Source organism: Thermobia domestica, chromosome 1, assembly GCF_964235325.1.
Source record: "Thermobia domestica chromosome 1, izTheDome1.hap1.1, whole genome shotgun sequence".
NCBI classification, from domain to species: domain Eukaryota; kingdom Metazoa; phylum Arthropoda; class Insecta; order Zygentoma; family Lepismatidae; genus Thermobia; species Thermobia domestica.
In genome coordinates, this window is record NC_137454.1 from 202,094,838 (window position 1) to 202,110,848 (window position 16,011).

The window sequence follows — 16,011 nt, forward strand, 5'->3', positions numbered from 1 at the left end:
ATCCACGGACTCATTTTGCAATACTGTGTCATCGGAACAAAATTTAACAAACCAGATACGAATGATGCTTACTACACTGTCCTGGCCCAAATACACTGTTATTTTTTTTTCGCGAGCAGAATGTCCAAATTTGAAATCGTAAAAAAACATCACTTATATGATCTTCATGGTACATTTTCATACGACCTTGTTCAACAACGCAGCACCTCCTGACTGTCTGGGGACACAACTTGTTTGCTGGATGTTTACAGAGTTTATGACGTTAGGCGCGTGAACTTAGTCCATCCCCGTGTTGTGTTACTGAGTAAGTTTTCCACCAGACCTCGAAACCTCGAAACCTCCATCAGACACTTCATTCGCACCAATTTGATGGGACAGTATTCGTGCGAAGTTCTTTACTTGTATTCGCAAGTCACGGTCCACATTTTGCCGACTACGCTATTCAATAAGCCTTCTGTTTCGTTACTTGTGCGTATGAAGTGCTTAAAAAAAATTAATTTTACCTACAATGAAGTCACTTTATTAAACACAAATACCATGTTTATGGACAAAAGTTTGCTAATAATTACATGCATTGTTCAGACATATAAGTATTCATGTTATAGTAAAAAAAATAATAATAAATAAACAAATCATGAACTAAATTTTAATAAGCAGAAGTTGTTTTTTCGTTTTGTTAGATGGTGTTGATTGAGGAATTCATTGAAACTACATTCTGTATTGTTCAAAATTTCTCGTGAATTTATAAAATATCTTTTTCCTGAACGATAAAAGTTAGGCACAGAAGGACACAAATCACCAAATATATGGCTGTAATTAAATTGAGACGTCAAAAATAATGATGTGAAGTTGGGAATACGGCAGAGTGCATGTAATTTTAGTTGGAAAGCAGATCTATATTAGGATGGGTTTCGCTTTTGCGCAAATGAAATTTCGAGTTTTTAAGACGTGAGATGAATTAGTTAATAATTACTTTAATGTTAATAAAAATATAACTTTATTTCCATTATGACGACATTATTTTTTTTACAAACATTTTTATCAGGATATTTGAGGTGAAGTGATTTTGAGTTACAAACACTAAACCATTATACGTTTCCCTTATTTTTCTCTTCTATCTGTGTTTCCTTCGTCATTGAAGTTTAGTTCCATCCTCCAGATAACGTCGAAGAACGTCCAATATAGCTTGAAGCCAAACAGTCACTGCAAAGGCACCTGCATCCACGTCTTTTAGCAACGTTCGACTCACGTAACTGGCTCTACCTGCCCTAGATGGAAAATAGTTTATACAGAATTCAGATGATAGCAGATAGATAAAACACAGGAAAATCAACTTTATTCTATTGTAGAGAAGTAGTCGTGAACTTATTTTGGTCCGGAAACGGGTCTATCCCATTACTTTCAGTGGCATTTAGAAATAATCAGACAAGCTCAAATTAAGCACTTTTGTAATCTACACTCCACAGCAGTCTGTCTCTTAAACCGAACAACAATGTGTACATTAATTAAAAAGATAAATTTTTAATATAACTGTACTACACTTTCACTTTATTTCCTGATACGGTGAAATTTGCTCCTTATAATTACGTTCTAGCACATTGTATGAGAATTTCCATTAATTTAATTTAGTAATTAAACTGCACACCAGTTCCTCTACGAGTACAGTTATTCATCATGTCAGGTAAATATTCATAATATTTGGAAAAGATTAAAACAAAAACAAAATCTTAATATTTATTCACAAAATAGAGCAAAATTCGACCCAAGTTCTGAAAGAATTAATTCATATCTATATTCTATTGTATTTCGTCAGGACATGGATTTCCTATTGAAATCGTTTTTTATGTACTGTTTAATTTGTAAGATTTAAACAATAAAACAAGTGCCACGTGTACACCACATAAAGAAGTTTGGTTTGTATGGAGTGATATTTTCTCAATTAATTAATATCGAAATCAGAAATGATAGTAAATTTCTGTCACTTTTGACTTTAATAGAGAGATTCGAGTGAAAATGGAAAATATTTTGGGACGCTTAATTGATTGCAAAAAATTGCTTCTCGATATCTATTATCGTTTTTATTCTACAGCGATTAATGCTAAAACCGAAAGCACTTAATTTTTGCCACTTCCAATTCGAATAGAAAGTTAAGAGAGAAGATGATATATATTGTTTGAGTGTTAAATTGATTGTAAAAAATAGTTTCTCGCTGTTTCTTATTAGTTGGGATTCTTGCTGTATGTAGAACAATACTGAAACAAAAAGTTGTAGTGAATTTCTATCACTTTCAGTTTTAGCAGAGAGTTAAAAATTTAGATGAAAGGTATTCTTTGGACGCTTAATTGATTGGAGGAAATTGCTTCTCACCCATCAGCTATTACTGTTTTTACTTCACAGTGATCAACGCTAGAACCGGAAAACGTTTCCTAACGTGACTCTCTAAACCCTGGTCAAAATTGACGGTGATCTATCAAGTAGTTCTTGAGACTTTTTTTTTTTTTTTTTTTTTTGTCTACCAGACGAACGATCCGTATATAAAGGAATTTTGGTACTAACAAATTAAGAAAAATAAGATAAATAAAAAGAATCTTCCTTCTCTGAAACGAGAGAGGTCTCGGCCATTGCGAGTGCGCCATTGTACGGTTACATGTGATTGATGTTACTCCCGGTTTATGATTGCAATATTGATGTCTGCGTTATTGAACTGTGGTCATTGCTTTAACGTTCTACGATCATGTTTCGAGACTGAGGAGACGGTAATAATGATAATGAGTAAAATTAAGAAAATGGGAAGAAACGACGGAATCCCAAGGAAGCCCACGTACATGGGTGTTTGTCCACTACAAAGCCCACTTGGCGGGAAATGGATTCAAATCAGAGATCTCACGTATCAAAGGTAAGCGCTCTACTACTGTCACCGCTGTCAGGAAGTCTTTTTTTTTTAACATCAAAAAGGATGTATTATTATGTAAGTGAGGTTTGCCCGCTCTGTGGCTCAATTAATGTCAAGGGGATGATCAGGGAAATTACACAACTTTTACTAGAACTTATAAACTATAGATATATATATAGCCTAGACTGTAAAATGAAACAATAACTACGTAACTAACTAACTCTATGGCCTATGGAACCCGGAGGTTCAATGCCGCGTTCACAAAAGCTCTCCACTGACTTCTATCCTTAGCCAATTGGATCCAGTTTCTACTTTGTATTCCTATCTCTGCGTCTTGAAAAAAAGAAATAAAATAACATACATCAGTGGAAGGTAAGAAAGGGAGTAGAAGAATGAATGATTTAGAGGGAACTCAAGCATAGTGCCTCTTTTCACGTGTTGCTGCTATTCGATTCTTGGCCATACATTACGTATCCACATGTGGGCTCTGGCTGGACGGAGGCTCACGTGGGTAGTTTGGCGGAGGTGTCTTGCTGCTAAAACTCCGTTTGTTTAGGCTCCTCCTGGATCTTCTTACAGACAACACCCTGGAAGATCAACTCGCGAATCGATGTTCTCTTTCCAACACTGTGAAATTTTGATTCTGCCACGAGGAACCCGTACGGTCTTCAAGTAACGGCACCACTAGCACTCTCGGTCTTCTCTCCTAAGTCCCGAAAGCTGTCTGATTTCGAACTACCGTTGTTTGCGGGGTTTTACAAACGCGAAAATCTATCAAATCGCTGACAAATATGGGATACTGTGCAAGAGCGAATAAACATGCTAGCATGTATAGGAGTTGGATAAAAGAGAACTTGTCACTTGTTTATTGAAAACTATTACATAAAATGTGTCGTGACTTTTACATAATTGTCTGAATTCTGGCTACAGGGCGTTCATGATGTACGAAGCTTGATGATTTGGTATCCCTGGGAATGCCATACTTCACAATATGGAGTATCAAATATGGTGTAAAAAGTTTATGAATCTTCTTGTGTAATCAGATTTTACATATCCTTAGTCATTTGAAATTTACCATCAAGGTCACACAAAGAAATTTTGCTTTCTTTCAGGTAAAGAATGATCATACTGACAAGAGTCGAAACAATGGAAATGATAATAATGTCTTTGAAATGAAGCTGCTGTACCACAGCTATTGACGTCAACAAATAGCTTATCAATTTCACACAGTACGAAATTGTTTAACTTTCAAATTCATGAAATGGGAAGCGTTGTGGACAAACCTCGCAGTGGGCAGACTTAAAAACTCTACTAATGAAGGAATATCAACAATGGCAACAGCATGCTGTATATATTATCTCTACGTATAATTAGGAGTCAGCTAGATATCAATTGTACGGATTCTGCATGTAAATAATTAAATGGCACTCATTTAAAATCCAACTGCATGAAATTTTCTGATGACCCTGATAGATGTATGGAGTTTTGGATCTGGATTTTGAGCTAATATAAAAGAGGCCCCACATTCAATTCCTAAGAGAATTCTGTTCAGCGATGAGAGCAATTTTTATCAGTGGAGAGTTATTGATTGGCAGAAACCATCAGAGTCATAGGTATTGGAGTGACCATAATCCTTACTAGAGGGACACATCCAAACAAATTGCTTGAGACAAAGTTGCAATGTGGTATGGGGCACCTGTTTTATTGGAGAGGTATTCCCCGATCCCATCCTCAATGCTAAGGGAGATTTGGAAATCCTACAAGCGACAATGATTTGTTCCGTCTTAGATGAGAGTGGAAGCTTTCTCTGTTAATTTCAACAGGGTGAAGTCCCATCGCACTACTATGACACGGAGTTTTGTGAATGCCTCAACACGCAATATCCTGCTCACTAGTTTGGGCAAATCTGTCTAGTGGAATGACAACCTAGGTTACCAGACCTCACATGCGTTGACCTTTATCTCTGGACTCACTTGGAAGCATTAGTATACACTACAGCGTGCAAAATCCGGGTCACACACCAGCGTCTCACAGGTATCATGTAAACTTACAGACCTGTAACATTTCTTCATATACTCTTTGATGCGTGCAACTGGACTGGATCAAACATCTGCGTGTTTTCAATGACGGACAATCAAATTGAATACATCCTGTAATTGTTGATATAGATACGCTAGTGTGTATGCTTTCTGTGTAATGGCTTTGGACAACAGTAGTGCAAGTTTTGTTGACTGTTAATGTGCTCATCTCACTCTCAAAGGACACAGATGTGTAAAATCATATTACATACATGAATTCTGGAGTACTTTTTAGGGTTATTCAATGCCATACATGACCTTTCTATTTGAAAAAAATGATCTCGATCCAATGTAGCGGATTTCATATATATATATATATATATATATATATATATATATATATATATATATATATATATATATATGAACGTTTTTTTAGCAGTACAGATCGCTGTTGGGTATACAAAATCATAGAAATATGATGTAACGGTATCACATCAGAAAGGCCCGCGTCAAAGGGTCCCACGTTAAAAAAGCCTAAGATAGCCTGAAAAAGCCTCAGTAATATAGAAGTGGTTATTAGATGAAAAAATATTCAATGGACAGTACCTGATTTATTTGTGTTGAAAGAACATACATGTGGAAAAAATATAGGATTAGTAAAAAAAAAATATATATATATTACGACAAACCAGCAATAACGATAAACATGAATGGAAGAAAGAAAAGTAAATCTTACAGGTGGGTATTGATGCAAAAACTGCATTGAATGACGTATGACATATATCTTGGATTCCCGGATATTAGATATCACAGAATAATTTTTTGAATGGAAAGAGATGGATTTGGCACATTGATTTAGGCTAGAATCTTCCCACAAATGAGAATAAGAATTCATTTTTTAAAATCTATCTTTATTCATTTGCAAGATAAGGTGCTACGTTTGACATTTTGTATCTAGTAGACCAAAGTATCTGGACAGACAATAAGACACGTAGACGGAGGAAAGTAAAATGTTGCAGGTGTGTGTTGATGCGAAAACTGCATTGAGGAGGGCGTGGACATAATGACAGCCATATTGGATATCACACAATATTTTTAAATGGAAAAGAGTGTGTCTGGCACATCAATTTAGGCTTAAATTTTCCCATATATATATATATATATATATATATATATATATATATATATATATATATATATATATATATATATATATATATATATATATATATATAAATAAATAATTGGTAGCATTTTTATAGAATAAAGTACGTATAATTTAGATTTTGAAATTTAATCTTATAACCTACTGATTTAATTTATTCAACTTTTTTGATGAATTGTAATTACAACAAGTATTTCGAAAAAAGTAAAGGAAGCAATGGCATCCTAGAAGAATCAAAAGTACTGTCTTCTAACATAAGTTTATTATAAAAATTTCAATGCTTAACGCTGACAAGCGGATAACTACTATTACTGATTGAGACTAGAGATTCAATAATTATATAGATATGTTACCTGGCAGCCATAGATCTTGTGCTTTCACATCCTTTTGTGGCCGCTGCACTGGAAGCTTCCAACGCTTCCAGAATCTCTTTGCTAGACGTCTTTGAGCGGGACGCATACTCCTTGCATGCAGGTTCCAAAGCATCCAACTGTAATTTGGAGGAATTTTATTGTAATATTTAAGAAGAACCAATTCCTCACCACTGTTATAATTTCACAAGTAATTTTAATCGTATGAAGAAACCTTCATTTCCATGTATTGTGTTTCAGTTGAATTTGTTTCAAGTACACATAAAATAAAATAGCCTAAAAACTCAGTTAACTTTTTAAGGTTTTGGATTTATACACTTAACGTATGATAGCTTCTTATCTATGGAATTGTGTATACTGTATATGTCATTTTAGATGTATATAAGGATTTCAGTTCTTGTGCATTTATAAAAAACGTGTCTAAGAACACTTCTTATAATCCTGAAACTGTTGATATAAATATTCAGTAAATGCTACTAACCAGAATCGAATCAGAAAGAGTTTAACATTTCATTGTGAGTGGATGATTGAATTTTGTAGATCTGAATTTTCAGGGAGATATGTTTAATATTACATCTGAATTTTATCCTTGAAAGACAATACATACATACATACTACGTGAAGGTTATAACCGATTCAAGACTATAGCGTTATAATTATCAAGTGCTATGAATAATTGCTGTTTAAATCCTCTTGACACGAATTAAATTATTATATTAAATTTTACAATATTTTTACCAATATAAAATGTAACCAAATTTTACTCAGGTAGTTGACCTAATTATTATTACATATCGTATATACAGTATCAGTAAAAATAATGAATAAAAGAATATTATATCCACGTCCTTCTCCACATGTTCACTTCGTATTGCTGTACATTTCTCATATATATGGATCAGTACATTAATACAATCTGTTTAAAAGTCTGCGGAGTTGAAGTAAAACCAGATTCCCAACTCATTAATGACTTCCTCCTCATCCTCAAAACACCTACCCAGCAAATCGTCTCTTCATATTTAGGAAGAGGAAGATTCGGACGGAGAGAGATCGGATGAATATGGTGAGTAGGGCAAAGGTTCGTCGCCACATTGGCGCATAGAAGTGAGTATTTCTACTGCTCAATGTGCTGATGCATTGTTCGCTAGCAGCAACACACCTTTCGAGAGCAAACCACGTGTGTTTATTTTGATAGCATCCGATAACTTGTGCACTAGGTTCCTGTAATGTATGTTCATAGTCCCTTTTTGTAAGAAATCAGTTAAAATCACATTTTTTGGCAAATGTTAATGCAAACCTTAATATATATATATTTACCCATGCAGTCTGATGCATTGTAATATGCTTAGTTTGATCAGAAGTCTTCATATGAAAAATAGAGCTATTCCAGAACTTTTAAAACACACTCTAGTTACAATACAAATTTTCTTCATTTGAGTTTAATTTTTCTTTACACGCTAACGGCTGGTTGTAGCAACGAGGTTCATGACCAAGTTCATTGAAATTTTCTGTTGAGCGAAGAACATTGGTTATGAACCTCACTTGTGGAACCGGCCGTAGAAGATATATTGATTTCGTTAGCTGTAAAGATCAATCTGAACTTACTAAAGTTCGATATCCAACTCTCGCTTGACTATGCCTCATAATGCCTTGCAGACCGGATTTCCAAGCATTCGCCCAGGCTGTCGGCCATGAATTGCTTTCCACAGTTTCAAGTGCAGGAGCTGCGGTGGTGAAGAACAGACTGTAGATACCACCCGATGTGCCTCCCATTCTGGACTCCGAAATGGCGGCAAGTTGTAGCAAGAGATTCGCCGGACGGTTCAAAGATAATTCACTAAGAGAATTCTGAACACCTTCAAAATAAAAATTCATACATATATTTAAAAAAAAAAAACATCTTTATTGTATAAAAGTATGGTATTAAAACTGTTATTCTCAGACAAGTATAAGCCATACCTTAATTATGGGTGCCCACAAGGGGGGGGGGGCTATGACGCAAAGTGCGTTATTGAAATATTGGGGGGGTAAAAATCTATATAAATATGTTTGAGGAGGTGTAAAAATTAATCGAAAAGATTTTTTTTTCATGGAAGAACACCTACGGATAGACAATTGAGGGGAGGTGCGTCATGGACATGAGGGGAGTGGGCACCACTGCCTTAATGTTTGTTATTCTTTTTAGCTGATATTTAATATCAGTGATTATTTCAGACATTCTTTTCCAAGGAGGGGTTTTGAAAATAGCAGCACTATGAAAATACTGGTCACTCAAATTGAACTCGAACAAAGAAATGCTCCTGGAGGATTTTCGTAGCTCCAGGGAGACCCCACCTCTTATTTCCATCGCTGTTCATTATTATTTTTCCATTAATTACAGTAGAGGCAATGCAATGGTTTACTCAACATTTCAATATGATAGAATATTAGAGAGAGAAAATAAGTTAAAAGAATAGAGCACCAGCTATGCTACGCCGGATTTTTAAAAACAAAGGAGATATGTAAGAACGTGGCAACTCCAACGGAATGAAACTTTGGGAGAGAGTGATAAAAACAAAATCTCGGGAAGAGATCGAGATAACAATTTGGTTTCATGCCAGGACGACCAACAACGGATACAATATTTGCACTTAGGATCCTAATGAAAAAGTACAGAGAATACCAGAAGAATGGATTCATCGACCTAGAGAAAGCATATGATAGAGTGCCACAGGATCTTATTTTGAGATACGGAAGAAAACGTATGTCCCTAAAATATACTTTTATATAATTTAACATGTATAATGGATATAGAAGAGGAGTGAGGAGCGCGTGTAGAATAACAGAAGAATTCACAGTTAAAGTGGGACTTCATCAGGGATCGAGTCTTTAGCACATAACATTTTGCAGTTATGATGGAGGAGCTTACGAAAGACATCAAAGAAAGCTTGGAATATGCTATTCGCAGACGTTGCCGTGCTGGTGAGCGAGACCAGGGCAACATTGCAAGAGAAATTGGATATCTGGAAAGGAACACTGAAGAGAAAAGGCTTAGAATTAGTAAAATCAAGACAAAATATTTACTTTGCTCGTCCAGTAAAAGTGTGATCGAAAATACAAGAATTCGAGTAGACGAAGAGATGGTAATGACGAAGAGTGCTTGGGATAAATACTACTGGAAAGTGCAGGAGTAGAAGATGTAAATAGAAGTATTAACAGCGATTGGAGAAAATGGAGAAAAGCAACAGGGGTATTGTGTGACTATAGAGTACCAATACAGATACGCCTTAAAGGAAATGTTTACAAAACAATACTGGAGTCTGCCATATTATACGGAACAGAATGTTGGACAACGAAGAAGAAAGAGGAACAGAAGTTACATGTTGCGGAAATAAAGATGCTGCTGTGGATGTGTAAAGTGACGCGGATGGACAAAATTAGAAGTGAAATGATTGGAGAAACAGTAAAAATGAGACTTATAGTAGAGTAACAGCAAGAAAGTAGACTCCGATGGTTTGGACATGTAAGAAGACTATGAAATATGTAGCTCACCAAGTGGATGCTATAGAACTGAATGGCAGACGAGAGCGAGGCCGACGAAAGGATTGTGTGAAGTACTATATGGTGCAGTGTGATGTCACAGTGGATATAACCTAAGATAGAAACAGGTGGACGGTAGCGTTCCAAAAATCCTAACGTTGCCAAACTTAAAAGACATGGCAAACAAGCAACAACAAAAAATGACTTAAAGAGCTATAACACGAATACTAACAATTATTAGACTTAAACGGTAACAATAATAATAGCAAAAATATAAAAGAAAAACACCACCAACATCAGAAAGAAAGTTAGCGGCAATCCAACAACACTGCATTCTCAGATGTTCTCCGTATAGCGCGAGAGATGACACTGACAAAATTTCATGGATGAAGGTTGACGACCGGGATACACCCTCGTGCTCCATTGGGTGCTGAAATTGGTAAATCTAGATCAAGATCCACGAATTCTCGCGATCACTATAACTGCTGTTGCCGCACTATGGCTTTATCGATCACATCACTAAAAATTAAAAAAAAAAAAAAAAAAAGTTTTAATATATTGAATTGTTCAGTTCACACAAGTTGCAGTTTTACTGCATCACGAAATGGTGAGGTCGAAGCTGAAATCACCTGTTTCTATATTGTGTTTTCGATTTGTAAAACATTGTTAATACCCTAACATTCTTGTGCTGAATGGCATTAACAATAAAACTATAATAATAAATTTATAAACACTTGCTTCATAGCAACTTTTAAAACAACTTGCTCCATTTATCAATAGGTGATAATAAAATTAGAGAAGACATTCAACAAACTAATTTTAAGGATTTTACTAAATATCATCGATAAGGACTATCAACCCGAATTAGATCATTGAGCCAACATCTTCAACAACAAAGAAAGAACATAATTCAATATCTCCAACAAATACAGTGTAATAGGTAATACAGCCTAAAATCAACTAAAACCCTACGACTGGGTTTCAGAATAAGAAGAAGATGAATTCACATGCAAACTAATACAGCGCATGGATGATCTACTTAGAACCAACTGTTTTAGAATCAATTTTTACATGGATCATCTCAAGATTATTGATAATTTTGTATGTATTTTATATGTGCTTTATAACAATTCATCCAGTACAACAACAAATGTGGATTTAAACAATATTATACACAGTATTAATGAAAATACTGTGTGTTAAACAGGCAATCGGTTCACCCGTGCCAGTTTTTATTGCAGTAATACTGCACAATTTAACGTGTAAAAGCAGTTTTGGTATATATATATAAAGCAGTAAAATGGTCGATAAAGCTATATAACGGCGACCGTAGTTAATATTTACCCATTGCCATATTGAAGAATAATAATTCGTACGCATTCGTAACCACAGACTAGAATACATACAGACGAGCAGCTTACTATATGCGCTATTGAAATCAGTTTGGATCATCTACACAACGCAAGAACCAATCAACGCTCTCGGTGGGCGGGATCAGTGTCGTCGTGTCTGGATAGCGCTGCCATCGGTCTTGGAACGTTACGTTATGGGTTGCCATAGTAACCGGTGGATAGTTTTCGTCTGCTTCGCATCTCAGTGTTAGATGTAGTGCAGAAAGATCAGGTGGTTATGACGTATTTCGCTTAGTTTATTTGCTAACTTTTCTGGATTCATTTTCAAATTTAAAGGTAAGTACAATGCTAGAATTACTAAGAATATGGAGATAAATACCTTCACTTAATTTTCTAAGAGTAGACCCACAATCCCCATCCCCACAGCCGCTGTCTAGAGTATTTAATTTACTCTCTTGTTTCACGAGTGCTGTTCCTGCTGCCAGCAGACATTCCTTCAATATCTTTGCTCCATTCGTACTCAGCTCTGATATTGATTGAACCTTCAACAACAAGGAAAGAGCATAATTAGTACTAAGTTTAAGCATTTGTGCTCTATGCAAAACTTGACAAAGAGACAGCTTCCAGAGAAAATTATAAATATTTCGGGATAGTTTTGGAACTGGGGGCCAAAATCAGGCAAAATCACCATCTTTACAGGAGAAATCAGTTGATTCTATATAAGTGTAATTACTAAGTACTAACATAACTTAACTTAACCTAGCCTAAAACATTAAAAAAAAAAAAAAAAAAACAGAAAATATAGGAAGAAAGTACGAATTTTAAGCAAATAATGCTGGCCCCCCAAATCCAAAAATCCTAACCTAACCTAAGCCAAACTGACTTAACCTAACCTAAACCGTCAGAAAATATAGCAAGAAAGCACTAAATTTAAGCAAAATATCCTGGTCCCCCAGTTCCAAAAATATGCCTTAAGGTTGGTTTAAGGGGCGAGTTTTACCGATAGATGTCACTACAGTCTTCGTATCTTTCTCATGTATTTTTTTAACCTTTCACGAAAATTCACGATTTCTCTTATGAATTTCAACCTAGAGACTTCAAATTTTTCGAGAGGGAACTTCATAACCTATCGAAGGCAACAATCCGTGCCGATTTTTTATTCAGACTTTTCTTCATTGTTGAAATGGCTTGATTTTTGAAATGGATATCCAAACCTTTTACAATATAACTGCTTCAACAATGAAGAAGAGTTTAAATTTTAAAAAAATCGACACCGATTGTTGCCTTCGATAGGTTATGAAGTTCCTTCTCTAAAAATCTGAAGTCTCTAGGCTGAAATTTGTAAGAGAAATCGTTAATTTTCGTGAAAGGTAAAAAATACATAAGAGAGATACGAAGACTGTAGTGGCATCTACCGGCAAAGGTTGTCCCTTTACACCAACCTTAAGCAAAATACGATATCATTGACAGTATTTCATCAAGAAAGTACCAAGGAAAACCATGAAAACATCAAAAAAGAAAGAAGGAAAATCACAGAGAAACCACATGTAGATGAGAGGAGATATCAGAAGAAGAAGAAGAAGATAAAGAAAAGAAGAAACTAATAATGAAGTGAAAAGCAAGACAATGACAAATAATAAAACTAAGACCTAGACAGACTAAAGACGAACAAGACTAAATACTATGATTCAATGCCATTTGCTTTTTATGTTTTTTGTTGTTATTATGTGGAGGGAGTTGTAATAAAAAATAAATAATATAAAAAAAGTGAGACTAAGACCACGTTTGAAGTTTATGGTAACGTGCTAAAGGGAAAGCGCCTCGTTCTTAGCTGAAGGAAAGTAAATCAAACAAAGAGAGAAGATAAAACAAGAAAAGTAAAGAGAGAGAACAGAGAGTAAGAGGTAATTGTGTATACTCTAAAATAAGTTTCGAAAATACAGGCAACAGCAGGGAGAAGTGAAGACCTAAGGAAAACAAAGTACAATATACAAGGCGAGCTGAGCCAAACCTATCCCTGGCCAAACCCGATCAACAAATATAGCGACCTTTATTCCTTAGACAATGAACTACTTGCCCACCAAATTTGGTTCAGATACGGACAGTAGTTACTAAAAAATAAAGTACCACATACACAACACACACACACACACACTTAGAGTGAAACTGTACGCTCCGTTGGGAGCTAATAAGTGAAACATGTATTTCAGCAAATCGAGAATTCCTCCCTGGAAGGGGAGGACGCAATATGTACTATTGGACAAAAAAACTCCGCTGCGAAAACAATGAATAAAAAGAAATTTTTTGAAGTACCTATGCTAAGAGAGGTAAAGAAGATTCAAATGTTTGTCCAGAATAGAGTAGGCCTACCACATAAATCTCTGAAGTTAGGGAGATAAAGCTCTGCATATAAACTTCTTCTTAAAAATAAGTAGACACGTGTTCCAGAGTTTTCAAAAGATCCCGTTTTACAGTAAGAAGAAAGGGGCATTTTCTATTCTCTCTCCCGGATTAAAAGTGATGTCTGTTATTTATCAATATGTCACGGCAAAAAGGTTGAAAACTTTGAAATTAGTTCTGAATCATATTTAGTATGTAATGATTTCAATATTTTGTACTATTACTAATAATAAGAAAGGAACGGTCGATTTCATCAATGAGCAATGAGAGCTATCCTCTAAGTAATGGAAAAATGTGAACTATTTGTTCAATTCATCTTTAGTGTGGATCGTTTTCTTCATCAATAAGTTTTTATGAATTGAGTAAATTCTTATATCGTTTTGTTTGTTGTAAAATGGAGTGTGATATCATTGATTATAAATGGGTACGAGTCTGATTTATTGCTTGTATTTTTTTTTCGATTTCGTAAGTCGAGTTATCAATTATCTAATTTTCTGTGAATAGCTGGTCAATTTGAATATTATATTGGAATTTCTGAAAAGAACATGTTCCGATACGATTGTGAATTTTAGTGCCTTTTGTAGTAAATGAGAGTGTTAATGGATCGATATCAATGTTTTTATAGTGTTTTCGAGGTAATCGAAAAATATTATATTATGTGATATGAATTGAAGAAAAGCACCATTTGTTATATTATGCACTATATTTGTTTGGAATTCAGATATGTTTTCAACCAGGGAGGTTGGTAAATGTTGAATTAATTTATTTTTCTATTAGACTATTAAATTTTACTTCCCTGGTGGATAAGGGCGCCGATTTCTCTGTAAATGGGGGGGGGGGGCATTCAGATGCAGAAGGTATATATAGGAGGATTTTAAGACAAATTGCATTCAAATTACGATATTGTATATTCATAAATATAATAGGGGGCCCACATGAGCTTTGGGGAGGTGGGCCCCCCAGGATCGGCGCTCTTGCTGGTGGATTTCATTTCTGAAAGATTTGTTTGAATTACGCAATTTACAATCTTGTTTTTAACAATGATCTCATATATACTCCAACTAATCTACATAACAAAATTTTATTGTGTAAGAACTACCTGAAATTTATTTTTCTGAGTTCATGACTCATAACAATAGATTTAAATATATATATTTTTAAGCCATGTTACAAGTATCTATCTCGAGCTTTTAGTTTTCATATATCCATTATTGTCTTTTACTATTAAGATATTCTTATGGTAATAAGTTGTATTTGAATAGTAATTATGAGAGTTAAATTTCAGGAAGTGTTAAATTTCTTCGTAAGTAATACAGTATATTGTATAAATAATTAGGAAATTTCTATATACAGAAGTTAAATAACTTTATATTTACCCGTGTATCTCCCATTGCCTGAGGTTTACTGCCTTTAACAGTATCTGCAGAGTCAGAGGGAATAGGTCCTTCTGGAGGCGTGCCAGTGCCAGGCCAACATGGCGCAGTTGTCTCAGCATCCAAATATGAAATCCAATCCTTTCGACCAGTGACTCGTAGGACCGACACTTGTATACCCGCCATTTCCAAGGATGTCATGAAATGTGAAACGTAGATTCTTGAAACAACAATGCCTTGAGTTTCTGGAACATAAAAATTTTATAATCAAGACTTTTTTTCTAGTACACACTACAAACACTTTTATTTATTGGACAATTTCTTTAAGATCATAATACAGTAAATCAAGATGGTAAAACTCGATAAACACAAAATACCATCAGCGTTTTTCTAAACTTACAGCGCTTCCATTTTACAGAAATGAGGAGTCAAAGTAAGACAAATCTTGATGTTCAAAATGAAATAAATGTAATAAAATCCTTTTCATATGTATAGGCCAATAATGATCCTGCCTTTCACCTATATAGAGCTGTGAACTAGCGTCATTATGTCGCTTGACAACTACGTAAAATTGTAAATTTTGAACGAGATATTATAGACGCTGAAAATTGTACCTGCATAACAGAAACATATCTACGTTCTTCGAATTATTTTTCTTCTTTTGATTAAACTAAACTCAGTTATTTACTGTGCCAGTATGTATTTAAGTTCTAAAATTTTAAATTTGACCAAAAGCAACATATTAGTATAATATATATTTTTATTAACCCTACTTTAGGAATATTTTGTCCCACCTCTGATTACATTTGCACTTAGTTCAAAGTTTAAAATTTCAATAATAGAGTACATTCAGTTAAATCCAGTGAACAAACCATCATGTCAACAAGAATTATTTTATTTTAGTCTTTATGAAGTTC

The 16,011-nt window shown here is 34.8% G+C and overlaps 1 protein-coding gene across 3 annotated transcripts in view; it reads right to left on the reverse strand.

The window, feature by feature from the left end:
* Positions 1–980: 980 nt before the first annotated feature.
* Positions 981–16,011, reverse strand: part of LOC145692922 (PTS-dependent dihydroxyacetone kinase 1, dihydroxyacetone-binding subunit DhaK-like) — a 46,879-nt gene continuing 31,848 nt past the window's right edge. For all 3 annotated transcript variants that reach the window (XM_081768495.1, XM_081768484.1, XM_081768504.1), the window contains exons 10-14: positions 15,098–15,339; positions 11,701–11,863; positions 8,056–8,306; positions 6,433–6,569; positions 981–1,268 (exon numbers count right to left, since the gene is read on the reverse strand). In XM_081768495.1, the coding sequence (XP_081624621.1) occupies positions 1,133–1,268; positions 6,433–6,569; positions 8,056–8,306; positions 11,701–11,863; positions 15,098–15,339 (929 nt within the window). In that variant the 3' untranslated portion in view covers positions 981–1,132. The remainder of the gene's footprint in view (positions 1,269–6,432; positions 6,570–8,055; positions 8,307–11,700; positions 11,864–15,097; positions 15,340–16,011) is intronic.